Source organism: Ochotona curzoniae, unplaced genomic scaffold (genome assembly GCF_017591425.1).
Source record: "Ochotona curzoniae isolate NIBS_2020 unplaced genomic scaffold, NIBS_Ocur_1.0 contig_1014, whole genome shotgun sequence".
Lineage (NCBI taxonomy): Eukaryota > Metazoa > Chordata > Mammalia > Lagomorpha > Ochotonidae > Ochotona > Ochotona curzoniae.
The window spans coordinates 46,688,614-46,714,568 of record NW_024464920.1 but is presented as its reverse complement, the minus strand read 5'-3'; the positions used below and the strand labels follow the sequence as shown (position 1 = coordinate 46,714,568).

The following is a 25,955-nucleotide window of genomic DNA, read 5'->3' as shown; positions in this document are numbered from 1 at the left end:
TCAGACCACGCGCCGCTTTGATTGCAGCCAGTGGTTGGTGACTGAGCCTGCCTCAGGGTTGAGGAACAGATATTCATTAATCCGGAGCCTCAGGCAGCTAATTGGTGTGTATTTCGCCAGGTCCACACCTCCAAGTTCGCAGATGAGGCTGTTGCTGAGAGCCAAGGGCAGGAGAGACCTTGACCCTCACCTCACCTTCCTTCCCCTGGGCAGAGGGGCAGTTCTGGCATGGTCACTACCCAGGTGGATAAGAAAGGTCACATTCTTGACATATTCAAGGGCCCAGCACTGTGACCTAACAGCCAAAACCACCACCTGCAACATCTCCATTCCGTAGGGGTGCCGGTTCTAATCCAGCTCCCTGCTAATGTGTCTGGGAAAGCAACAGAGGATGGCCCAGATATTTGGGGCCCTGCCGCATGTGAGAAATCTAGAAGAAGCTCCTGGCTCCTGGTCTGGACCAGATCACTGAGGCCTTTTGAGGAGTGTGAGCCAGTGGATGGAAGAACTCTCTGTCTCTATGTCTCTCCCTCTCTCTCTCTCTCTTATTTTTAAGATTTATTGGGCCCGGCGCATTGGTCTAGTGGCTAAAGTCCTCACCTTGAACGTGCTGGGATCCATATGGGCGCCGGTTCTAATCCTGGCAGCTCCACTTCCCATCCAGCTCCCTGCTTATAGCCTGGGAAAGCAGTTGAGGATGGCCCAAACCCTTGGGACCCTGCACCCATGTGGGAGACCTGGAGGAAGTTCCTGGATCTTTCATTATTTTTATTGTAAATTATTTTTTTATTACAAAGTCAGATATACAGAGAGGAGGGGAGACAGAGAGGAAGATCTTCCGTCTGAAGATTCACTCCCCAAGTGAGTGCAACGGCTGGTGCTGCACCGATCTGAAGCCAGGAGCTCTTTCAGGTCTCCCATGAGGGTGCAGGGTCCCAAGGCTTTGACTGCTTTCCCAGGCCACAAGCAGGGAGCTGGAACTGAAAGGAAAATAGAGCATCCAGGATACACACTCGTACCCGTATGGGATCCTGGTGCATGCAAGGTGAGGACTTTAGCCACTAGGTTACCACACTGGGCCTTCTAACTCTACCCTTCAAATAAATAAATTTCTTTTAAAAAGAAGAGGGCAGTGTTGTGGCATAGTGAGTAACAGCCTGTGACACTGGTGTTCCATGTGGGTGCTGTTCTAGTCCCAGCCGTTCTACTTCCAATCCAGCTTCCTGCTAATGCACCTGGGAGAGCAGGGCCTTGGGGTGGGGGTGATGGCCCAAGTTCTGGGATCTCATTTGCTTCAGCGTTTGAACATGCAGATACTTTCCCAGGCTGCTGGAAGTGTGAGCAGCAGCCACACTGGGCTGCTGGACAGGAAGCACCCCACTGTAGTATGCTGAGCTGGCCATGGGGATTCGGACAGTGACGTGGGCGTAGTATGGGGAGCCTGTGCTGGGTCCTGCAGGGTTCCTGCCAGCTGGCCTGTTTCCTACCGTCACACCCCTGGGTCTATGGCAGGTGGCAGGCAGCTAGGTGAACTGCCCCAAACTGGCCTCCCCCAGAGCATCCAGCAGCTGAGAGGACATGGAGATCGCACTGAGTTAACACTCATTATTGATGTGTGGGGAGGGAGGCAGGTGGCTGGCTCTGAAACCATGGAGGCCAATTTATTGTTTATTAGTCCATTTCTGCAGCCATCGATTTCCACAGCCAGCCCTGTGTGAGATTAGGGCAAGAGGGGGAGGTCACACAGTAGCCTGGGCCACTGGCAGACCAGACCATGTGTGGCTTGGCGTGTCTTCCAAGCCAAGAGTCCCGTGTGACTGAGGGAGTAACGAGAAGTGTGGGGCCAGGACAAACATCTGCTGGCCTGAGGACTGACTTCCCCAGGGAAGGGTCCGGGAACCCTCCGAGGTTCCTAAGGCATCCCATCAGGGATGGGGAGCTGTGGGTCTGGAGAAGGGATTCAGGAAGAAGCAGGAGAACCTGTGGGAACCATGGAAACAGAGAGATGGAGAAGGACCCAGACACAATTTAAACAGCCATGGGCGGAGCAGGCATGGTGGCCGAGTGGCTGCTTGAGACACCTGCATCCCAGGACAGAGCGAGTGTGTTCAGCTCCCCCTGCCCTCTTCATTCTGACTTCCTGCCAGTGCACACCCTGAAGGAGCCACAGGTGATGGTTCTGGTGGCTGGATCCTAGTCACCCACATGAAAGATCTGATCTTGGCTCCTGGCTTCAGCCTGCTCCAGTATTTGGGCCAGGCAAGTATTTGGGGATAAACTAGCAGACAGAAGATTCCTCTTTCAAAAAAAAAAAAAAATATATATATATATATGTATACACATATATATACACATGTTATATAACACATATAAATATTATACATAATTTTATATATAATACAGACCTGGGTACAGCTATGTGACCACGGATAGGTCCCCAAATGTTTCTGACCCCTTATTCCAATAAAATCTGGCTAAACGTAGCCACTTTGCAACCTCTCTTCACGGTTAAAGGACTCAGCACCACATGGGACCGACAGCGAGTGCTTTGAGCTCTTTTCCCTCTTAGCTGCTCATTGCACCTCACCTAGAACAGACCTTTGGACCTAAAGGGGCGGTTGGAAACTGGGTGGAGGAAGCGATCCCAGGAGGTGGCCTGGGAGAAAGATGGTGGAAAGTCAGAGGGACCGCCCTCCCTCCTGCCTCCCGCCAGCCCAGGGGGGTTTGGAGGGGAGCAATCCATGGGGCTCCGCGGACAGACACATCCTGCAGTTATCCAGGCGGGCAAGGTTTATTAGGATCCTGGGGCAGGCAGGGCGCGTGCAGGCTCTCTGCCTCTGGCCAGCTCCCAGCCCCAGCCGCCTGGCACCTGTAGCCTCCCACGAGATTGGGGGTCTGCAGGGCAGCTGGGAGGAGCCAAGGCCGCGGGGCGGACGCGCCGGAGAGCACGGCGGGTAGCCGGCGGACAGCGCGAGTGGTGGTGGTGGTGGCGGCGGCAGGAGCCGCAGCGCCAGAGACGGCGGAGGCGAGCACGGAAGTGGCGAGAGGCGAGAGCGTAGACGAGCGGGTTGAGGCAGGAGTTGGCGTAGGCGAGGCAGTGTGAGGCCAGGCGGCAGGCGTAGGTGGCCGGGCTGAAGGCGAAGCGTCCGTACCAGAAGCAGAGGATGAGTGCATGATGCGGGCCCCAGCAGAGTGCGTAGAGTGCGGCCACGGCCAGCATGGCGCGGCCTGCGCGGCCTGTGGCCCGTCGCCGTGCCTCGGCCGCCGCCGCGCCCGCGGGGCCTACAGCGGCCCATAGGAAACGCAGCGTGCGCCCGTAGGCCAGGCTCACCACGGCCACCGGCAGCAGGTAGCCGGCCGCAAAGGTAGCCACATCGAGGGCGCGCCGGCGCGTGTCCTCCCAGGCGGGCACGCAGAGCTCGAGTGCGCCATAGCGCACGGTGCCATAGTAGCTGAGGTAGGGCGCTGAGAAGAGCGCCGCCAGTAGCCACACGAGACCCACAGCGGCGCGAGCGTTGCGTGGCGTACGCAAGGCCCGCGAGCGCAGGGGATGGCGCACAGCCAGGTACCTGCGGAGCAGGGATTGGGCACCGGGTCAGCGCAGTGGCGGGAAGCGCCCTCCCCAGCGCCAGTGACCACTTGCCCTCAAGCACCTGTGGCCCCATGGGGTGGTCTGGTGGTGAGGACTGAGGATGTTAAGCACTGGTGGTGTGCCTGGAGCAGTTATCTACCCAGCTCCTAGCAGTGGTCGAATCGCTGTTGGATGCTGATGGGCTTATTTTACAAGGAAGTTAAAGGAAGCTCAGAGAGAAGTGACTTGCCTGGCCAAACTCATGGGCTGAAGAGGCAGTTGGGTTGGAGCCACGGAGGGAGGTGTGAATACAACCTAGCGCTGATGGGATAAAACACCTGATGGTTGCATTCCAGAATGTTCCTTTATGGAACACCTGCCTGGTGCCTGGCCCTGTGCTGATGCCCGAGACACAAAGACACCTTCTGGAAACGTCTAGTGGAGGGGAGGGGAGGGAGGGCAGGAGAGCCCCTCTCCCAAGCATGCCCCGCAGATGCCCAGAGCCTGGCTTCAAAGGCCTAAGGGTCCCCCCTTCACACACCCTTTCCCTTCTTCTGTCTCTCCTTCTCTGCTTCCTTAGGCCAGTGACAACCTGTCTGTGTCTTCCTCCCCTGGCCCAGCCCCAAGGCACAGCGCACCTGTCCACCGAGACGGCAGCCAGTGTGAAGCTGCTGGCGTACATGGTGAGGTAGATGAGCAGGTGCACAGCCTTACAGACGAGCGCCCCGAAGAGCCAGGCATCCAGTGTGTAGATAGTGGCCTGGAAGGGCACGCAGCACAAGATGAAGCAGAGGTCGGCCACAGCCAGGTTGAGGATGAACAGATCGGTACTGCTGCCTGGCTCCTGCCAGGCGCTCAGGCCAGGCTGCAGCAGCACTGCCAGCACCAGCCCATTGCCCACCGTGCCCAGGAGGAAGATGAGGGCGAAGACCACGGGCACCGTCACAGCCCCCACACTCCCTGGGCTCTCCAGCGACATGTTCTGGGCGTCCGCCATATCCCCATCAGATGGGTACCTGGGGGAGAGAAACTGGAGCCCTCAAGCGGGTGCACTTGGTTTCCCTCCCCCACTGGCTGCCAACCCTGGTCTGGCCAGGTGTCCCCAGTTCATGGGAGAGAAGAGGAAGGTCACACGTGAGCCCTTGCTCGTGTGTGGGGGAGTGGATGAGTGGATGGGGTGTCGTGAGAGGCTGTCCTGGTTTCCTAGGCAACACCATCATACCCTGAGGCTTGGGGGCTGCGTAGGTACTTGTGGGACACCTTAAACCCAAGAGGCAGGGGAAAATGCAGGCAACTGGGGGAGGGGCAACTCCACCACCAAGAGCTGCTTTATTTTCTGGAATTTTCAGTGGGACCTCAGCCCGGAATGACCCTTAGAAACAGCTGCAGGACTCTGGTGATAAGCTGTGGCCTTAGCAAAGCACAGGTGCCAGCCCTGTGTCAGGGCAGAGCCCAGTTTGGTGATAGTTCCTATGATGGCAAAGCTGGGAAACCCACACAGGGGCCCCCACTCTTCTCTCAAACATTGGGAACCCGAGGCCCAGAGGGAGCAGGCACACTGGAAGGGGCAGACCTGGGGTTGCCAGCCTCATTCCACCCTGGGCTGGAGGGCGAGTCTGAGGGACAGTAACAGGGATGACTCGGACAACTGTGTGTGTGTGTGTACGTGTATACACTGACAATTTGTGTGCACCCTGCCAACCCATATATACATGTGTGCACATGTGTACCCTGACAACCCATGTATGTGTGTGTGTATGAACATGGGGCACCTGTGTGCACAGTGCCACATCTCACCCTGCCCTCATTGGCTGCCACCTGTGGATCCCCTTGTCTGCCGGGGATTTCGGAGAAGGGTAGGGACAAGTTAGGGGCCTGGAGAGCCTAACAGTGAGCAGGCAGGGGAGGCAGTCTGTCCCCTCCATAGCACCCAGCATGCAGCCAGTCCTCTCCCCAACTCCCCCCGCAGGCACAGGGTGGGCCATACCTACCTCAGCCCAGGGCGCTGGGCCCCTGCCGGATGCTGGGTCGACTGGCTGGGGCTGCCTCCCAGCTCAGCAGCTAGGCTAAGCCGTGCTCTGTGCTTACTTCTTAGCTTTGGAGAGCCCTCCTCCCCTCTGGCCTGCTCAGATGAGCCCACGCAGGCCCTCCTGCCACCGCCTCTGGGTTCCCGATTTCCCCTGGGGCAGAGCAGGGGAGGAGGCATAGGCTGCTCCCCTGCCTGGCTCCCCTCTGCCTCTGCTGTCCTAGATGCCGCGGCTCCTTTCTCTGCTAGGAGTAACCCATTGATCTGGCTCGCAGAGATCGGCTTTGTGGTTAACCCTTGCGTATCCGCAGCCCAGCTCATCCCTAGCCTGAGGCCTCTGCCCCATTCTCCCTGAGGCAAGCAGAGACACTGCCCAGTCTCGATTGGGGTTTTCTAGGTGGGGAAATCAGGATTTGAATCTCCACATACGCAGACTTCTCCTAGGGATTCAACAATGCTGGCTTTAGTCTGAGGGAAACGGAGCTAGTGAAGGTTCTAGACAGGGATGTGACTTGTATGTTGCCTTTTTTTTGTATGTTTTGTAAGAAGCATATTCGTGGCAGTGGGTAGAGTTGGGGTGGGGGATCGAGATATATCTAGGCCCATGGCTGTGTGGCTCGGTGGGGGGCTTCTGGCCTTGAACTTTTTGGAGGAATAAGCCAACATAGGGAACCCATCAGTTGGTGTTTAATCACTAGGTTTAGCAAGGTGGAAAGGGAAGCAGGAACAAAAGGCAGCCTCCCTGCCGAGCAGTAGAGGACAGCCAAAAGCCCAAATCCCTGGATGAAGCTCCTGGCTCCTGATTGGCTCAGCTTTGGTCGTTGCGGCCATTTGGGTAATGAAACAGCAGGTGGAAGATCTTTCTGTCTCCTTTCTGAAAATCCACCTTTCCAAAAAAAAAAAAAAAAGCAACCTGTGGCCAGCTAAGGAGAAAGAGAGGTAGGGACAGAATTCACAGCCCTTCCAAAAGCTAAAGCCAGGGGAGGAGGCATTACGGGGGCAGCACTGGCATCCCCGGGGAGCTGGGGAGAAGGCTCCCAGGAAGTGGACCCTGGCCATGACGTCAGTGCCCACAGCATGCTGGGAAGCTTAGAGGGTATTGGAAATCAGACCTAGACCCCCCACAACACTACCCATGGGGAGATAGACTACCTACCTACTCGACGGAGTGGGAACCACTGGGTGTAGGGGGGTGTCCCGAGTTCCAGGCAGGAGCCCAAAATTCCTGAAGAACTATAGTCATACCCAGTTCTCCCACCTCTTAGAAGCCCCCGAGTTTTTCCTCACATGGAGGGTGGGCACTGGCAGTACCAAGACAAAGAATAGGCAAGTGCCTGGCAAGGCTGAGCTGACACTGGTGTGGAGGTGAGGGAGGAGGGCAGAGGCGACCAGACAGCAGTCCTGGCTGGAGCATGGGCACATCCTTGCTGCCACCTCCTGCCATTACTCCTGGTGCCCATGACTGAACACAGAGGGCACGCCCTGGCAGTAGGTCTCTCAGAGTTGTGGGCTTGGCAAGATGCAGACCCGCAGCTGATCTGCAGCCAGCCCTAGGCTCGTATGACTATAGGGTTTGTGCGTCCCAGGCCTCCCAAGTGTGCCCCGAGAGGCTGCTGGGTGCAGCAGGGACCCTGAGCCGGGAGCTGGTGGCTGGTGGGGAGCACTACCGCGGCTGCCTGGCTCAGGAATGGCAGCACTGCTCACAGGGGATGCAACCAACAGCGGTACCTGTCACTGGTGGACCTGGCCTCATGCAGCCTCATGTCTCCTGGGAGGACCTGGGCCAGGTATTCTGGCCCCGCTGGGTTGTCACACTAGCTGCGACATGACATTGTCCTGTGGGTGTTTGTGGCCACTGGGCATGACCTGCCAGCCCGCAGGAACCACCCACATCAAGTTGCTGGCTTGGCACTGTCTGGCACCCCCATGTAGCAGCGCACCTGCAGCTGATGTGGCCATGGCTACCCCCTCCCCCACATGCTCCTTGTACCCTAGTTTTAATGTTCTCCAGCTGATAGACTGGATTCTGAGAATCCCAGCTGTAAAATCCTGGAGATCGGGCCACAGGGGGGGTCAGAAATGTGGGCCCGGCCTCCAGTCCTTAACGAGAAAGGGCCTTTGTTATTCTCCCTGCTCAGCTCCAAGCAAATGCCGCCCTCACCAAGGCCACATCATGAAGAGGCCGTGACTCAAAATCCACTGCCTGCTCCCACCTCAACTGCATCGGAGCCCACACGGTTGAGCAGAGAGGGGATCAGGCTCCCTCCTTCCCCCTCCCTCTTCCCTAACCAGGGGAAGATAGCGGGCAGCTCCATCTCCAGCACTGGAACCCTTCCGTCCGCTTCCTTTCCTGGCTAATTGTCAGGAAGTGGGGGTGCATGTTCTTTCTTGACCCTCTGCCTCTCCTGTCAGGTGGGTTTGGGGGTCCCAGCATTGTCTGTGCAGGTGGGGAATAAAGGAGGAATTGCTCACCAGGCAGGGACGGTGGGCTGGGGCTCACCTGCAGCTCCTGCACTCCCTCCCCTCTGCCTGGGGCGGCACCTTGCCTCGAGGATGGGATCAGCGCTTAACTCCCCAGACCCCGGGAGACTGCCCTCCAGGACCCAGCTCCCACCCGGTTCCACAGGACTGGGCACGCTCATCAGGGACAAAGCACATGGAGCATCAGCATCATCATTTTCACACTGTTGCTTCACACTCGCACCAGCTTCAGACCATTCTGGTCCTGGGATTGGGACTCAGGGCTCAGGGCAACGCCCTGTGCAGCCGTCCCACCTCCAGGAAGGCCTCCACGCAGCGGTCAATGTCCTCTTCGCTGTGCACTGCTGAGATCTGCACCCGGATCCGGGCCTTCCCCTTGGGGACCACAGGGTAGCTGAACCCGATGACAAAGATTCCTGGAAGAGGGGGAGCCAGGGCATGTGGGGGCCGGCTGGGCTTGGGAGAACAACACATCACCCCCTACTCTCCTGTGAGCCACGGAGCACACAGCAGGGTGGGAGAATGTTTGGCCTAGCGGCTTCCCTCGCTCTTGTTTCAGCCCTACTGCCAGTCCTCCTGGCACCCTTACCTCTCTTTAACATGTCGTCGGCAATGCGGGACGCTAGCCGGGCATCCCCCAGCATCACAGGGCAGATGGGGTGAGCGACGCCTGAGATGGTAAATCCAGCTGCCTCCATCTTGCTGCGGAACCTGTGGACACAGCTGGAGGTCATAGGCAGCTGGTGGCAGGGGGACCAGGCAGCAATTAATCCTATCCACTCCTAATGGGAAGCCACCCAGCTTTGTGCCCAAGCCCGCTGGGGGGGGGTGGGAGCACCAGAGACAGGGCATGTAGGAAGGCAGACTGATGAGGGAGGCAGGGCATGGAGTAAGAGTGGTGGGCAGGCAGGGAACAGGCATGGAGCTAAGGCCCCTGGAGGTCCTGCCCACAGCTCCCGCCTGTGGGCGCCCACAGGAACTAGGGGTGCCAGGAGCCGCACCGCTGGGTCTTGGCAGCTATAGACTGGACGATGGCATTGTTCTCCATGAGCAGGTCCAGGGCCTTGGAGGCGCAGGCGACGACAGCAGGAGGCAGACTGTTGGAGAAGAGGTATGGCCGGGAACGCTGACGCAGCAGGGCCACCAGTGGCGCAGGCCCCGTGGTATAGCCCCCTAGGAACAAGAGGTAGAGGGGGAGTGGTCACGAGCCAGAGGGGACCCCAGGCCCTCTTCCAGGCAGCCCGGGCCTGTCCTTCCCAACCTCCTGAGACCCCACCATCTCTGGGGCACTGCATGTGGGTAAAGGGTCCCGGGCACAGGAAGCTGCAGCACCTGATGCTCCACCCAGTGCCTTCCCCAGGGTGGAGTTGATGATGGTGACTTGGTCCATCACGCCCAGCAGCTCATCTGTGCCCCTGGAAAGAGAAGCCACCACTGTCACCGCCACTGATTGTCCACCTGCCCTTCCTCCCACCTGGCTTCAGATGCCACGCTCGCTCACCGTCCCGTGGGCCCCAGGAAGCCCGTGGCGTGGCACTCATCCACAAAGACGAGAGCACCGTACTGAGAGGCGAGGCGGCAGATGTCCTGCAGGGGCGCGATATCGCCGTCCATAGAGAAGGCCCCATCGGTGGCTACCAGGCGGAGCCGATGCTTCTGCAGGAAGGATACAAAGAGGTGGTAGGTAGGTGGGGTCAAAGTACAGTTCCTTTATGTGTCTGAGACTCTACCCAGGGCCCAGCACAGAAACAACCGCCTTACGCCTGGGCAATCTCTCCCTCTCCTGTGCCTGTCTCAGCCCTCCCCAAATCTCCCAGGGCTGTGTACACAATACTTCACCCTGGGCAGGAAGCAGGTCTCACAGTCTCATGTCAGGTCCTAGGGCGCAGGCTAAAGCCAAGTCCAGCCACATACCTAGCCCGTGTGTATGCCCAGCCAGGCACCTGCCACCTCAAGGGCATTTGCCAAACTCCAGGCAGCATGGAGCAATGGGATGCAGCCCTAGCCGGAGGGCTCTGACTTCCTGCTTTGGCAACCTCTAACTCTCAGGTTGAGTCAGCTACTGCAAGCCTCGTTGCCTCCAGCAGGGGGAGTCTGCCCTTCTGGTCCCTGACCCTGCAACCTAGAGGGGCCCTAGCCCGGACCTGGGCCTCTTGCAGCTTCGCTTCTAGGTCGGCCATGTCCAGGTGGCGGTAGCGATACTTGTGGGCCTTGCACAGTCGGATGCCATCAATGATGGAGGCATGGTTCAGCTCATCTGACAGGACTGCATCCTCCGGGGTCAGCAGGGCCTAGAAGGAGGTGGGACAGGTATAGTCAACCACCATGAGGTGCTGGGGTGGTTCTCTGAGCAGGGAGGCCAGGGGACCTCTGTCTCTAACTGGGTCCCCAGGGTCTCAGGACTGGAGGACAGGTGACCCCAGGCCTGGTGGGTTCCAGGCCGCAGCCTTCCAGCTGATGAAAGCGAACCTTTCAATGTTCTGGAGGCAGAGCTCCTTGTAAGCCCCGGAATTTCTCCTGCAGCAGCTAGCTGGCCCAATTTTGATCTCCAGAAGAAACAGGCCCTGGAGCATGGTACTCGCATCCCGCCCACCCAGCCCCAGGCCTTCCACAGTCCAGCAACCCTGCCCATCTCCCCACAAACCTCAAAGAGGCCGGCGTTGGCATCAAAACAACTGGGGTAGAGGATGGTGTCCTCCCGCCGGTGGAAGCGGGCTAGCTTGGCTTCCAGGTCCTTGTGGATGCTCTGAACAAGGTATGACAGGTAGGTGTGACTGCCCTGGCAGGACCCTTCTGGGAACAGAAGTCTGGAGGGCCACATCCCAGCTACATCTGAAAGGTGGGAACCACAGCATCACCCCTGAGCTGGCTTAAGGTGGTGGGGCAGGCTCCCACTACACACGAGCTCCCCCTCCTGGTGGATCTCCACTGGCCACAGGAGGTCTCAGGTCCAGGTGTGGGCAGGCCATGGGCTGGGCAGGGAGCTGCACTGCCCAAGACTTGACGTGGCCTTCATTCTTAGGCCTGAGAGCTGAACCCTCCAGCAGGCAGGCAGCTAGGCTGGGAGTCAGGAGACTCATTTTATCCTCTTGCCAATAGGATAAAACCCACAAGGACTTGGGAACGAGGCCCTTGAGTCCACTACCCACTGCCAAATCCCACCATGGTAGGCTGTGTGCCTTCAGGCAAGCCATTTAACCTCTCTGGGCCTTCTTGTCGTCTCAGTAATAGGGATGTGACCAGCATGGGCACAGTACAATGACTTAACAGGCTAATACTGCCCCTTCACGTGTTGGGATCCCATATGGGTGCCGGTTTGTATCCTGGGTGCTCAACTTCCCATCCAGCTCCCTGCTTGTCCCTGGGAAAGCAGTAGAGGACGGCCCAAAGCCTCGGGACCCTGCATCCATGTGGCAGACCTGAAGGAGGCTCCTGGCTTCGGAATGGCTCAGCTCTGGCCACTGTGGCCGCTTGGGAGGTGAACCAGCAAACCAGCAGACAGAAGATCTTTCTGTTTCTCCTTTTCTCTGACATCCAGTTTTACTCCCCAGACACCCACAACAACAGCAGGGCTGAGCCTAGAGCCTGGAGCATCCTCTGGGCCTCCCATCTGGGGGTCGGGTGTGCATTAGCAGGAAGCTGGAACTGGACATGGATCCAGGACTCACACCATACACTCAGATGTGGTCTTAGCAGCAGCATGGAATGCTTGCCTCACACCTAGAACCTTCTCCAAAGGATACTTGGCAGGTACTAGCACATCAGCCTTAGGCTTCATACAAGTTATCTGGTAACATTTACAGAGCAAGAACAGGAACATTTGTGGAGAATTCTGGTGGGCCAAGCGCTATTCTCTTCCATCTGTAATCACTCTGATGATTGCTGTTACCCTCCATTAGACCAGAGAGGTAAAGACACTTGCCCACAGTAACACAGCAGCATGGGAACAGAGCTCTAGAAAACAGTTCCAGAAACCTCCAACCTGATCCTGCTTCCAACCCCTTTATCCTCCAAGAGTGACAGGTGTTCTGCAGGTAGAATTTGAGATGCTCAGGAAGGTAAAGATTTTAGCCCACACCCAGCCCTTCTAGAAAGCAGCTCTGGTGCTTATGCTGAGCTTACAGTCCTGGGATGAGCTGAGCTGAACTGGCCAAACCAGCGCTCGCTGCTCCGGGAAAGTTGACGGCTGGGGTCGTGCCTGCACCCTCACCCCCTCCGGGTACCTGTGTGCCACAGATGAAGCGGACGGAGCTAAGGCCAGCTCCAAACTCCTCCAGAGCCTGCTGACCCGCCTCGATCACCTGGGGGTGGCTGCTCAGGCCCAAATAATTGTTGGCGCAGAAGTTCAAGATTCCTGGGAATGAAGAAGAGAGGCACATGGCAGCTGTGGCATGGCAAGGGCCTCCACAGAGTTGCGTGCCAGGCCCTGGGGAAATGGCACAGGGGCTAAAGGACTCCGAATGCACCTCCAAGAGGGCAGCAACGATGTAACAGCAACGATGTATTCACGGACAGAGACCATGACAGGGGTGGGGGTGCCAGAGATCCCTGAGCCAACAGCTCCACTGCGAGCAGCTAGTCCCCTGGCTTCGAATCTTGTTCTCCCGGAGCAGGAATCTGGTCTTCCCCGCAGGTTTCTCCTGTCTCCAAAAACCACCCTCACTCCCCAGGTTGGTTTGATCCAAGAAGGCTGGGTCAGGTGCCCGGACTGCACAAGGGGGCATGGCTGCCTGGCATCCAATGGGCTCAGTCCAAAGGGGTGCCTCTGAGCACATGTGACCCCAAGATCCCGCAGCTTTGGGGGCCTGGGAATGACCAGAACCCACAGGTAAGCCAGGCAGTGACTACAGGTCAGAAAAAAACGATGGAGCTGTGATGGTGCCTGGGATCCCGGCAGAGTCCTGGACCCTCACCTACAGAGAGGGCCAGGCACCTGACCTCCCTGGCTAGGTGGGAGGCGGACCTTGCAGCTCCAGTATGCCAGCTCTGCCTGGGGCTGCCTGAGGCTGCCTAGGGCTTACCTCCGCCTGGTCGTGTTTCTGCACCCTTGGGCTGGAGCAGGAGTGCCCTGTTCAGCCCAGCAGCTGGTCAGCAGCTGTGGGATAACTTCCCAGACCTCTTTGTGGAGGCCGCTTAAGACCTGAGTGTATCTTCAGACCCCACCTAACCGCCTAAAGGCACCCAAGGGCAGATTCCCTCCCTCTGTGGAGACGGGTTTAACCAGTTAACCCAGCGAGTGTAAGCGGGACAGGACCGGGCGCGATGAAAGCAGATGCCGCTTGCCCCGCCCCGAGCCCACTTTCAAGGACCAGCGTCCCTGCGCCAGCCTGGCCTCCCGACATCCGGCACGGACCCCAGAACAGCAGAGGACAGGGCGGCCGCTTCCCGGGAGGAAGGAGAAGGCACTACCTCCGGAGACGCCGTCCACATGGATGTGCGGCCCCTGGCGCGAAGTGATGACCCGCTCACTCTTCCAGGTGCCAGCGTCGCGGATCCCCTCCAGCTCCCTCTCCAGGATGTCCCGCAGCCGGGCCTGCGCCGACTGCGCGCGGCGGCCGCAGGGGACCCGAGAGAGCGCGGCGCGCCACGCGCCACCGGACCACATCGCTGCCGCCACTCCGCACAGGCCCGTGCAGCCGAGCGCACGGCGGCCGCGTGATGCGTGGGGGCCGGTCCCGGCCGACCAATGCGAGCTAGGGGCTGCTGAAGGGGCGAGGAAGGAGGGCCGGGCTGGGCGGGGCCCAAAGTGAACCGATTGGCCAGTGGAGACTGGGGACGTCGGGGCGGGTACAGGGGGAGGCCCTAGCGTCCCAGCCCAGCCCCCCACTCTTCCCGCCCCAGTCGACTGCCGCGTGGCCCAAGTAGCATGGCTGTCCTTAGGACCCCCACGGTTGCAGTCCGCCGGAGGCTTTCCGGTTCCTGTCGCGTTCTCGGCTCCCTCCCCCACTCTCAGGTGCAAACGCCCAGAGAACTCCCCGGCGTGCGCCGGGACCTCCAAATAGAAGGGAAAACGCACCAATCTGGCTTTTATGCTTTCTCAATTTTATTTTAAAGTTTTAAAATTACAAAGACAGCAAAATATTCCGGGCATAAATAACACTTGTTCCAACAACAAAAAAGGGGGGGGTAGGGTTGGAAGAGGGGGAAACGCGCAACTGTGCGATCTTCCTATTTTATTAAAATAAGGGAAAGACGTCTGTACAAATTTTTTTTCTCCCAGCTCCTGATGTGCACGACAAAGTCTAGCCATGTACACACACACACACACACACACACACACACACACACACACACACACACACCCCTAGCTCTGCGGGACAACGGGAAACAAAGTCACAGGCGACAGGTCTCCTGGGGACTCCCCTCCCTCACCCCTCTCCACCGCAACCTACAAGACTTCGGGAAGTGAAAAGACCTGGCCAGAACACTTAAGCAAAGCCACCTTTTATAGAGTGTGGGGCGGGGGGGTGGGGGGACAAGGAAAAGCAAAAGTCCTCCCAGGACACAATCTACAAACTACGTGGAAAAATCCAAGTCCCCCAGGGCTCACTGAGGCACTGGGCGGGCGGACTCCCTACCCTTCCCCCAAAGTTTCCACTGGCCCCAAGCCACAAAGACAGCCCCCTCCCCCCAGGGTGAGTGCCAGCTGCCCCTGGTCTACCCCTCCCCTTCCCTAAGACACTGGGAGGGCGGCTAAGGCAAGGGGAGGGAAGTGCGGCGTGGGACCCCAAGCTGCTCTGCTCGGGGAGGCAGCCAGGCAGGAGGCAGAGGGAGTTTTGCACGTCCTTCCTGGGTTTTGCACTGCTGCCTCGGCTCTGGCTCCCGGCCAAAGGTTCCCAAACTCTCCCAGTGCGGCGCTCCCCTGAGAGCCCCAGCTCCCGGGGACTCTCCCTCCTGTAGCAACCCCTGTACCTACCTCCCTGGCTGAAAACAAAACCCCACAAAGCCACCCACCCCTGCCACCCCCCAAAAACCAGTTGGATCCATAACAAATCCAGACTCAGACTCCTTGTTATTCACAACCAGCTAAGGAGAAAGGAAGGACTCTCAGTGCTGTCTTTGATGAAGTCAGAATAGAAAGGGGGGTACAGGGTTGAGGGGGGCAGGAGAGAGTAAGAGAGAAGGGAGTATTTACAAGAGGTGGGGAGGAGGGTCCACTGGCAGCGACAGGGCTGTCACTTCTTCTTGCCGACCCTCTTGGCACTGGACTTGGCTTTGGGCTTCACCGGCTTGGCCTTCTTGGCCTTGGCCGCCCTGACCGGCTTGGCCTTGACCGCTTTGGGCTTTTTGGCTTTCTTGGGCGCCGCAGCAGCGCTGGCCGGCTTCTTCTTGGCTTTCTTGATTGGAGTCGCTTTGGGTTTCCTGCTCGGGCTTTTGGAGGACGCCTTCTTGGGTCTGGGGGTGGCTTTCTTCGGCGCGGCCGCCTTCTTGACTTCCTTCTTGGTCTTCTTGAAGGCCACCGACCTCTTGGGCTCGTCGCTCTTGGCCAGGCGGAAAGACCCCGAGGCCCCGACCCCTTTGGTCTGCTTGAGGACACCGGTAGTGACCAGGCGCTTGATGGCCAGTTTGATCTGCGAGTCTGCGTTCTCCCCGACCTTGTAGTGGTTCTTGATGTATTTCTGGATGGACTGGCGCGAGGAGCCCCCGCGGTTCTTCTCGGCCTGGATGGCGGCCACGATCATGTCCGAATACTTGGGGTGCTCCGTGGACTTCTTGGAAGCCTTGGCCCGCTTGGGCTTGGCCGCGGGGGCCGACGTGGAGTTTTCGGTCATGGTGGGGGCTCCGACTGGCCGTGGGGAGGTCGGTGCCTATGCGCCCTAGGCGCGCGTCCCAGGGGGGCTCCGGGTGGCCCGGCCCAGCCCCGCCGCTCTGTCCCCGGGCTCAGCCGCCCGCCCGCCTGCCTGTCTCCGCCTCTTCGGCTTCCCCTTTTCCCAGCTTCGCGTCTGGCGCTCGGGCGGCGCATCCGGGTATTTAGCGGCGGCGGGCGGACCGCGGTGAGGACAGGGCTTCTGGCTGCCTGCTCCCGGCCCAGAATGGCGCTGCGCCGCCGCCATCTGTGTTTCTTCTGTCCGGCAAATCCAACCTTTGCCACCGGCCTGAGCCTCCCTGCTCCCCGCTACCGCCCCGGGCCGCTGCCCCGCTCTCTGGCCTTCCTCAATGGGCCGCCCGCCGGCCCGGCTGCCGCCCCCCGCGCCCGCCGCGAGCCCCGAACGGCGCCGAAGACGGTGGATGCGCCGGCACTTTGCCCTTTTGCCCGGGGCTGGGTCCGCGGGCTGGGGAAGCTTGACTGTGGGAAACCCCTCGTAGGAAACCTCCCTCCTGGGGCTACCGGGGGACCCGGCTCCCGACTCGCTGCGGGGTCCCCCAGGCCGGCAGGACGGCTGAAAAGGGACCCCAACTAACACACACCGCCCCGAGCTGGGCGACTCCCAGCCGGGCTGAGCTGGGACACGAGGAAGGGTCGCTCCCCTGGGGTCCCATCACCTCCCCGGGGACACCCCACTACCATCTTCCCTGCATCTCTACCCTCTTTCTGTCCATGGGGTCCCTCAGGAAAAAATTCCCTGGCAGAGTTGGAAAGCTACTTTTAAACTTCGGCCCTTCCCCCTCTCCTGTCGTTGCTTGCCCTTCCGCGCTCCAAGAGAGGACCCCTTCTAAGGTGGAACCCCCGGTGCTGCCTGGGTCCCTTGAAGGGTGAAGAGGGGTCTTATGGGTGGCTCCTCTCATAGCCCGCCCCCATTTCACATTTATCCTAGCCAGGAATTCATTTACATGCCTTCCTTAGTCTGACAGTTTGGGGGTGTCAGAAATAGAGCTTGCTGCACCTCCACCCTGAGGCCCAGCCTGGGGGGTTCAGCCCCCAGTCCACGCACAAGGCCCTTTGAAAGTGGAGTGTACTGGGAGGGAGCCGTTCCAAAATACTAATCACTTTGCCAAGTGTGTTCCCACACTGCCTTGGCCCCACTGCTACCATTTTGTTCAAAGGCGGATGTGCGGCGGAAGTGACCAGGAGCACGCGTCCTGGGGAGTTCTGGACTCAAAGTGGGGGAACTTCAGAAACCCCTGGCCTGTGACAGATCTCCTTTCACAAGTGCTGGGTTCCTCTTGGCATCAGCCCTGGGCTGAGGGTTCAGGGGTACCTGCCCCCTGGGCCCCCTTCCACAACAACACACTATTTTTATTCCTTAAGCAAGACTACCTGCCACTTTTTATACAATGAGCCTTGGCCAGGAGCTGCGGGTGGTCAAAAGGGGCTATAGCTGGACTGGTCAGTGGAACTGTTTGCTGACAAAGTAGCCTGAAGAGAAGGGAGGAGGTTTGGGTAGGGAGAGAGTCCTAGTGGGGGGGTCGTGCAGATACTACTGGACCCCTGGGTCTCCAAGGCTTAAGCAAAATAACAAGGTCCCACAAATACTCATACACAGGATGAATTAATCCTACATGACCCCGGTGGCACTGGCCAGCAAGGGGAACCATCAAGGGCCAGGTGAGTTTGGTAGGTTTGCTTTGGTACTGATCAGAAACGATACCCCAGGGTTCCCCAAAAGAAGTGGGTAGGGAAAGCTGCACCCACATAGCCACTCCTACACGGGGGATGTTGGCCCTGCACCCCCAGAGTTTGGCACCTCCCTCACGGCTCAGTGTCCAGCGAATCTCAGACTAAGTGCTGAATGGATCCTGGGCCATGTGCGTGGGGATTCTGCACAGTACCTTACTGCTTGCAAAGTGTTCCTCCTGCAGGTTCCTGGGAACCTGATGATTGCTACTCCAGCACCCTGCCCCCTTCGCCATGGAGAGCGCCAGACTGGGAAGGATGGATTGGAGTGGCCACCCCAGGAGTCTCAGGGACCCCAACCTTCATTGCACGTTGAGACTATCACAGCCAGGATCCCGGCCCCTCCCAGCCTCTGGCAAATTCTTTCCCTGAACTGCAGAAGAGAATGGGGGAGGGGTGGGCTCAGGTCACGGGGGTCCCAGCCACTTACATCCCTTCTCCGGCAACACCGGCCACAGCGGTCTAGTCTCCCCACTCCCTGCCTCTCCGGAGGTGGCGGTGGAAGGGGTGGATTGAAAAGGAAGTGTGAGGTAGGGGGCCCGCGAATTGGGGGAAGGATGAGGACAGCTGCCTCCAGGATGGTGAGACCTCGCCTCACGGGCAATGCAGAGCTAGGAGCTTCGGGGGACATCTGACCGGTCCTCCAACCCCCACGCACTCGCCGCCGCCGCCCTGGGGGCCAGGCCCTTTAACAACCCATGAGTCGCAGGGCCAAGACAGCTGCTCCTGGGAAATGTAGCCCCGGTCCGGGACCCTTCTGCGCCTCGGCACGCCTCCTTCCTGGCCTCAGTAACAGGGACTCTGCCTGCCTCCGGGGTCACCGTGAGTGTATAGTGGGATCCTGCATTAGACTGTCCAGGGCACCTGTTTGCAATTCGAGTTGTGTTTGTGCCCATGTGTACCAAGCCCTGGGTGCCTAAGAGCACCACTTGAGGGACAGGAAGCCCAAAGAAGCTTCAGGAGCCCCTAGCCAGGGCCCTTTCCATGCCCCACCTGCAGTCTCGTTTTTAGTGTTACTCACTGGGTGTGTGCCAGCCACGATGTGGGCACTGCACGTGCCCTGGACCATACAGCCAAGAGCTCTTTGCCTTTACGGAGCCAACATTCTCGTGGACAACCAATGACACCAAGTCAGTAATGACACAGTGCCAAATGTTCACAGCAAAGCAGTAGGGTGAGAAAGCTACAGGCAACAGCAGGTGGAGGTGGCTTGGTGTTTGTTATTTGTTTATTCAAGAGGGAGACAGAAAGATCCCATCTACCGGTTTGTTTTCCAAATGCGGACCATGCCAGGGGACTGGGTGGGCACTAAAGCTAGAAGTACAGAAGGCAATTCCCTTTATGTGGGTGGCAACCCAGATAGTTTGGGGCCATCTTGTACTGCTGTCCCAGGCATTGTAGTAGGAAGCTGGATGGGAAGTGGGGCAGCCGGGGACTTGAACTCACACTCATCTGGGATGCTGGTGTTGGAGGTCACAGCTTCATGCGCTGGACCAGTCTCCATTCAGGTTCTTCAAAGGAGAGCTGGGCCCAGTGTGATGGCTCAATGGCTAAATCCTTGCCTTACCTGCTCCAGGATCCTACCTGCTCCACTTCCTATTCAGTTCCCTGCCTGTGGGCTGGGAAAGCAATAGAGGACGGCCCACAGCCTTGAGTCAACTGCACTAGTGCGGAAGACCAGTCAGCCAGACTTGACCATGTCCCATGGTCTTGGCCCACCTCCACATCCCTCCCAGCCATGTTCAGCCTAATCTGATTGATGGAATGATTTTGACAGGCAGAGTGAGTGACAGCAGCATCTCAGCTCCTCTGGGAGGCTCTGGGGAGCGTTCAGGGCCAGTTCCCTGCACCCCACCCACCCCCAAGGGCATGGGGACCAGCAGGATGGTGGGGTGTGGGCCCCAACTCCCAAGGAATTCCTGGACCACACACTTGCTCTGCCTATGGCTCCTCAACTGGAGCGCTATGGGTGTTCGGGGCTCAGCCTGTTTCCCAGGGCTGAGGGTCCCAAGGCTTCCCGGAGGAGGCAGTCCAGGCCCAGCCTTGAGCCTGGCCTTCCAGCAGGGCAGGTGATTGCACTGCCCACGCTCTTGCCCACCTAGGTCCCCTCCATTTCTTGGGTGGGCTCCTCTTCCTTTTTGATCCTGAAATGTTCATTCCTGGGCCCTGTCCAAGGCCCTTTCCTGCTCTCCGATCATACTTCTGGGGAGTGTTCCTTGCAGACTTTTCCCAATTCCTGGCCCCAGATCCCAGAGTTTCCTGCCAGGACACCTCTGCCCAGAGCCCTCCAGGATCTGTAAAGCCAGTGTGGCCAGTGACCCTGCCCTACCCAAACAGCCTCTGCTGACTTGCCCCGCCCCCTACCTTGGCATCTGGTGTTCCTTACTTTTCCCTCCCTCAACCTCTTCAAGACTTATGAATCTGGGGTCAGTGAGATGGCTCAACTGGCTAATCTCCCACTTGCAAGCATCAGCATCCCCTATGGGTGCTGGTTCATGTCCCAGCTGTTCCATTTCTCTTCCAACTCTCTGCTTATGCCTTCAGAAAGCTGTCGAGGACAGCCCAAAGCCTTGGGACCCTGCATTTGCATGGGAGACCCAGAAGAAGCTCCTGGCTTCAGATCACTGGCTTGCTTTGGCCATTGTGATCATTTGGGGAGTGAATTAGTGGATGGAAGAGCTCTTTCTCTCAGTCCCTCCTCTTTCAAATAAACCCACCTTTCAAATAAAAATAACAATTAAAAACTCTTTTTAAAAAAGTATCAGTCTAATCACCTGAATGTCCCTGAAATCCAGGCCCTCATCCTCACTCACTCCCCAGGGATAGATAGACCAGGCACACCGTTTTTTGTCTTGTTTTGTTTTGTTTTGTTTTGTTTTTAGAGATTTACTTATTTTGGCAAGTGTGTGGTGGACAGAGACCCAGCTCCCCTCCCTCCCTGGTGGGCTGCCACCTGACCAGTCAGGGTCAGCCATAGTGGGCATCAGAAACTCTGGGAGAAGGGGGTGTGCCCAGGAGACCCAAGCTCAAGATCATCACCATGTGTAACTGGGCTGGAAGCCATGCCCAACACCCCTCCTCACCCCCCGTTCCTGCTGTGGGCAGCCAAGGCAGAGGTCATGGTGGGAAGCAGGAGGGACCCACTGGTGCTGCCGTAGGACCTGCCTCCTTCCAATGGAGACACTCAGCTAGTTCTAAAAGAGACCTCTAGAGGGAGACACTAAACTGCATGCTACCAAATGCAGGAAGCCAAGGGCAGGTTACAAAAAACAGAGGACCTGGTACCACGGCTCAGTGGCTAAAATCCTCGCTTTGCAAGCACCTGGATCCCATCTGGGCACCAGTTCGTGTCCTGGCCACTCCACTTCCCATCTGGCTCCTGCCTGTGGCCTGAGAAAGCAGTAGAGGTTGGCCCAAAGCCTTGGGACCCTGCATCCATGTGGGAGACCCAGAGGCCCCTGGAACTCTGGCCTTTTGCAGCCACTTGGGGAGTAAACCAGCGGATGGAAGGTCTTTCTCTCTGTCTTTCCTCTGTGAAGCCGCCTTTCCAATAAAATAATGCACTGCATATGTACAAAGCAAGTGTGCGTCCGTATGTGTGTGTGTGTGCGTCCGTGTGTGTGTCCGCGTGTGTGTGTGTGTGTGTGTGTGCGTGCGCACGCACTCCGCATCACTAGGGAGACGTACAACCAACTACAGCAGGCTTCAGGTTTTCACTGTATACGCTTCTACATTGTGTTAATTTAGAAATATGCATCAAGTATAGAGCCAAAGATAGCCAAGAAAGGAGCCATTGAGGGGTGCAGGAGCAGCGGGTGAGCACAGGGCTCAGCACTGGCCCTGGTACCCACCCTGGCACTGGCCCCAACACTGGTTCTAGTACCCATAGGAGACAACAGCAGCCCTCAGGCAGGAGGGTGGCACCGGGTCCTTCCTACACGGGAGTTGGTTTGCACAAAGGAACAAAGGGCTACAGCTTTAAACACCGTGATGCTGTAATCTTGCTTTTTTTAAATGAACAGGAGCTGGTTTGGAAGCACAGTAGCTGGGACTCAAACCAGCACCCACATGGGAGGCCAGCACCGCAGGCAGAAGTTTATGTTCCAGACAAACTACGATGTTTGGAGATGTATACGCTGGTTTTGGCCAGAGTGATATTAACACAAATACCTCATTGCCTATCTATAGGATCAGGCATTCAATCAACACAGATAGAGTTTAAGATTTGCTTATTTATTTGAAAGGCAGTACTAGAAAGAGAGAACTTCCATCTTCTGCTTCATTCCCCAGGTGGCTCTTACGCCAGGGCTGGGCAAGGCCCAAGTCAGGTCTGCCACATGGGTGCCGGGGCTCAAGCACTTAGGCCATCATCTGCTTTCCCCAGGCACATTGGTAGAGAGCTGGATGGAAAGTGGAGTAGCCGGGACTTGCATCAGCACACATAAGGGATGCCCACGCCATAGGCAGTGGTTTAGCCACCTGTGGCACAGCACTGGCCCTGATCCATGTGTTTGGACAACAGTTTCCCTCTGCACACAAGGACCTCAGATTATTCAACCCCAGCCTGGATCCCCTTGAAGGGCAACCCAACCTGAGTGATACTCAGTGAGGTGATCAGCCTGGAACACAGTCACAGCAGGCTGAACTGCCCCCAGAGACGAGGCGACAGAAGTCCCCTGCCACCCACGTGTAATAAAGCTGGACAGGACCCAGCGGTAAGTACCGAGCGAGGTGGGTCTGACTAGGGGGTGGCACTGGGTCAATGCCACACTATGTTTAGCTCTGTTTCCTAGCGCACAGCCTGGGTTCCAGCCACACAGGCATGGGACTAGGAGGGGCCAGCATGAGGTCGTGGTCACCACCCCTCACAGCTTCCCTAGGAGAAGCCCAGGTCAGAGGTGAGGGGCCCGAGGCCCAGAGAGGGGTGTGTGGCACACTGGGGGTAACGCAGTTGATCAGTCTGCAGGAGGTGCCTGGTGTTGTGAGTGCCTGGCCAGGGTGGGGGTGCATGGGTGTGGGCACCCTGGCGCATCTCCAAACCTCATGTAAAGTGCAGGGTGCCCAGCGGGAGGATTTTGCAGGCGTCAGCTGGCTCTGTCCACCCTGCCTCCCACGCCTGGGGCACCTCCTCCCCTTGGCCTCCTGGTTATGCCTGTTTCTCTTGGTGGAGGTGCCACTCCAGCCAAGCTGCCTTCTCTGGTCCCTGCGGCTGGGCTGTGCCATCAGCTCCCCTGCCCTGGAATTGGCCTCTTTCCTCGGGCCCTCAGGCAGGGACAGGATGTGCTCCTTCTCCTCTGTGTCACCTGGCTGGGACAGTGGCTGTGATGGTGACGGCTGCCCTCCACGCACATACCCCACCCCCTGGCTCAGGGCAGGCAGGCAAGTGGTGGGGGAGGAGAGTATTGAGGGTACCTCTGCTTGGCCCCAGCCAGGCTCTCCCACGCCATGCTCTGCTGGGGGCTGTTTCACTACTCCAAATGCTCATCTGCTTTGGACTAGAGAACCCCCCGCACAGGGCGTATGAGAGCATTTCATGTCCACATCTGTGTGCTCTTGATGTGGCCCCTCCCTGAGGAGGACAAACTCCTCCTGGCTCCCACTTGTCCAGGACTCCCTCCCACTGGGTTGGCTCCCTGGGACGGAGTGTATGTGTGCACGTGTTTCATGGTGTGGTGTGTGTATGTGCTATGAGTGCAGGGTGTGTTGCAGTACATGGATGTATGCACACGCGACATGCATACACACATGCAGTATGTGTGCACGCACGGATGTGGTTTGGTATGTGGGTGCATGTGCATTGTGGCACGCATGTATACCTGTGGTGCAGGGTGTGTAAGCCTGTTGTATGTGTTGTAGTTGTGTGTGTATACACAATGTGTATACACATGTACGCAGTGTGTGTACATGCAGGTGTGTGTGCCCTTCCCAGGAGGATGTTAGCATCTACGAATAGGTACGTAATCCTGGGCCAGCCATATTCCTGGTTTCTTTCTTTCACACTAACAGGGGCCACGTGCTTTGTTCTGCTGCCTCCCAGCACAGCCTGACGCTGTGTCCGCACCACACACTTGCTGGCAGGAAGCCACTAGCTCCACCCTTCTGCTGACGTGGGTGTGCAATGTGGCTATAACCTAATGCCGGTATAGCGAGTCCACCAGCAGCCGCCTCTCACACCCCCTTGGCAAGCACAGCCTGCCCTTAGGTGTATGGGGAGGTGTATTGGGGATGCCCCAACCAGGTCCCAGGGCCATTGGACAGCCAAGCTGGGATGAACTTTGAGACAAAAGGTCTTCCGTGTATGCTGATGGGGGCTGTGGCAGTCAGGGATGGCCACGGGTCTCACCGAGCCACAAGGGAGCTCATGGAAGTTGGGAGCAACTGTGGCCAGGGTAGTGGGAGCTGGGGTGGGTCTGGCCTGAGTGCTGAGAAGGCTAGGGAGGGGGCCCGGGCAGGGAGCACCGTGTGCCTGAGCTCAGGAGTTCTAGAGAGAAAGTGTGGTTGGTTTAGGTTGTGGCTGTGACTGGAAGTGGATGCTGACACTCCTGGTGTACCCCCCGCCGTGACACATTAGCTTGGAGCTGGACTGGAAGTGGAGCAGCCAGGACATGAACCGGCGCCGTTATGGGATTACACAGATGGAGGCTGTTTGTTATGCTACCATGTTGGCAACTCTGCAATATTAGGTAAACTGAGGCAGGAGAGCAGGATGGTTTGTTCACGTTGGCCCTATGGAGCTGCCCTCAGGTGTCCCCTGCCCCTCAGGACCTGTGAAACACTTGGCTTCCAGGGGTCTCCAATGGGCAAACGTGCTGAGCTCAGGGTTAGCCCAATGGCTGTAAGCTACAGTCATGAGGCCTGGCCTCTCAGGGGAAAGGAGAGACTGTGTGGGAAATGCTCGTTCCAGGGCCTGGCCTACCATTGCAGCCATCAGCACTTGTCAGGGAGGGCAGCCTAAGTAAGCCAAAAGCCTGGGCTCGGTCAGGCCTTCTGGAAGGCAAGGCATTAAATCACCAACCTGGGTGAGTTACAACCCTCTAAGTGCCTCAGTGTGCTCCTCCAAGAAATGGGAAGGCAGCAAGACTTCAAAGGATGGGGTGGGCACCCAGCCAGGGAGACGCCTGGCCCCATCAAAGCGAGCCCCGCCCGCCCCCGGGCCTCAGCCCCCACCGCGGACAGGACAGGCCGCTGGCAAGACAAACATGACTCACAGTGAAGGCCCCACCCTTGCCTGTACCGGAAACGCCACCAGCTTCCTGACCCTGGGCCGGTGACCCAGGCTCGTGCCATTTGGCCTGGTGCCTCTGTCCTTCCTGGAGAGTGCCTGGCTCTGGATCAGTAGTCTCCAACCAGCCAGTGGGCTGGGGTGAAACCACACGAGTGCTGTGTGGGCACTGAGGACCCCAGGTGGTTTTGGGGGGCCGCAGCCTGGGGGAGTCATCTAGAAAGCACCTCCCCTTGTTGGGGATGGGGGGTGAGCCCTGGGAGGCGGCAGCTAATGACTGAGCCAAGTCCTACCAGAGAGGAAAGTATGCGTATGGGAGAATAGTGAGGGCAGGCAGCATGGCTGAGCTGCGGGACCTGATGCAGTGGAAGCCCAGAACTCATAGGACCCAGGGGGAGGGGATGGCGGTGGACAGGCAGAGGGGTTCACAAGCCAGGATTCAATCCTGAGGTCTCAGGGGCGAGCGGGATGAGGGTCCCCTGAAGCCCATGTGCTGGAAAGGGGGGGCCAGAGGCTGGGTGGGAACTTTGGAGGAAGCCGCACTGGGAAGAGGTGAGGTCATGGTTGTTGAGACAAGGACAAGCAACAATGTCCTGGAGAGGCCAGGGTTGGTTGACTAAGGGGCAGGGGTGGGAGGAGTCAGGTGGCGCCCAGTGGCCAGATGGGGACACTCAAACTGCCAGGGCCACTGTCCCTCCTGCCCCATTCCCCCAAGCACCTCTCTCCCCCACCTCCCCACCTTTGTCACCTGCCAGGGGCGAGGAAGTTGCGGGCTCCATAACTGCAGCCTGTGGCTGGCGGATAGCCCACCTCTGAGACAGCCCTGATGGGTGACAGGTGGGAGGCTCTGCCTCCTCCCAACCAGGGCACTGGGCGCAGGGCAGCCAGCTGGCTGCTGAGCCTCTTCATGAAAGGCCAGCTCCTGTTTGTGGAAGGCCTGCATTCCGGGCCCCATGCCAGGCATCTTGAGTCCCTCAAGGAGTTTATCCCTCACCACGCCCCATCTCAATAACAAGCACCACGGGAACAACAGCGCCAGTTCACGGCGACGTCACCACCAGCTCGGTGCCAGGCGCCCTGCCTTGGTGTCTTACATGTA

At 58.3% G+C, this 25,955-nt stretch overlaps 3 protein-coding genes across 4 annotated transcripts; all 3 read right to left on the bottom strand.

The window, feature by feature from the left end:
• On the bottom strand, positions 1-4,592 carry GALR3 (galanin receptor 3). Its single transcript, XM_040988137.1, has 4 exons — positions 4,210-4,592; positions 2,870-3,569; positions 2,599-2,606; positions 1-154 (listed from the first exon to the last, which is right to left on the bottom strand). Exons 1-4 carry the CDS (start codon positions 4,566-4,568, stop codon positions 1-3), a joined length of 1,221 nt encoding a protein of 406 aa, XP_040844071.1. The 5' UTR covers positions 4,569-4,592.
• A 3,673-nt stretch (positions 4,593-8,265) lies between these two features.
• GCAT (glycine C-acetyltransferase) lies at positions 8,266-13,704 on the bottom strand. 2 transcript variants are annotated; one of them, XM_040985842.1, is made up of 9 exons: positions 13,488-13,704; positions 12,302-12,504; positions 10,723-10,824; positions 10,223-10,369; positions 9,580-9,734; positions 9,411-9,493; positions 9,080-9,251; positions 8,668-8,789; positions 8,266-8,494 (listed from the first exon to the last, which is right to left on the bottom strand). In XM_040985842.1, the coding sequence occupies exons 1-9, from the start codon at positions 13,681-13,683 to the stop codon at positions 8,343-8,345; spliced, it is 1,332 nt and encodes a 443-aa protein (XP_040841776.1). In that variant the 5' UTR covers positions 13,684-13,704; the 3' UTR covers positions 8,266-8,342. The 2 variants fall into 2 exon arrangements, with proteins under 2 accessions (XP_040841776.1, XP_040841783.1); XM_040985849.1 differs by having other exon boundaries at positions 12,302-12,432.
• A 399-nt stretch (positions 13,705-14,103) lies between these two features.
• LOC121160207 (histone H1.0) lies at positions 14,104-15,982 on the bottom strand. Its single transcript, XM_040985860.1, has one exon. The coding sequence runs from the start codon at positions 15,848-15,850 to the stop codon at positions 15,254-15,256; it is 597 nt and encodes a 198-aa protein (XP_040841794.1). The 5' UTR covers positions 15,851-15,982; the 3' UTR covers positions 14,104-15,253.
• Between the last annotated feature and the right edge of the window lie 9,973 nt (positions 15,983-25,955).

Coding starts and splice junctions, on each gene's coding strand:
- GALR3 (XM_040988137.1), bottom strand. CDS start 4,568: ATGGCGGACGCCCAGAACATGTCGCTGGAGAGCCCAGGGAGTGTGGGG. Junction 3,570..4,209: donor GCTGCCGTCTCGGTGGACAG/GTGCGCTGTGCC, acceptor CCTGCTCCGCAG/GTACCTGGCTGTGCGCCATC.
- GCAT (XM_040985842.1), bottom strand. CDS start 13,683: ATGTGGTCCGGTGGCGCGTGGCGCGCCGCGCTCTCTCGGGTCCCCTGC. Junction 10,370..10,722: donor CCAACGCCGGCCTCTTTGAG/GTTTGTGGGGAG, acceptor ACCTCCTTCTAG/GCCCTGCTGACCCCGGAGGA. Junction 9,252..9,410: donor GGCACTGGGTGGAGCATCAG/GTGCTGCAGCTT, acceptor TCTTGTTCCTAG/GGGGCTATACCACGGGGCCT.
- LOC121160207 (XM_040985860.1), bottom strand. CDS start 15,850: ATGACCGAAAACTCCACGTCGGCCCCCGCGGCCAAGCCCAAGCGGGCC.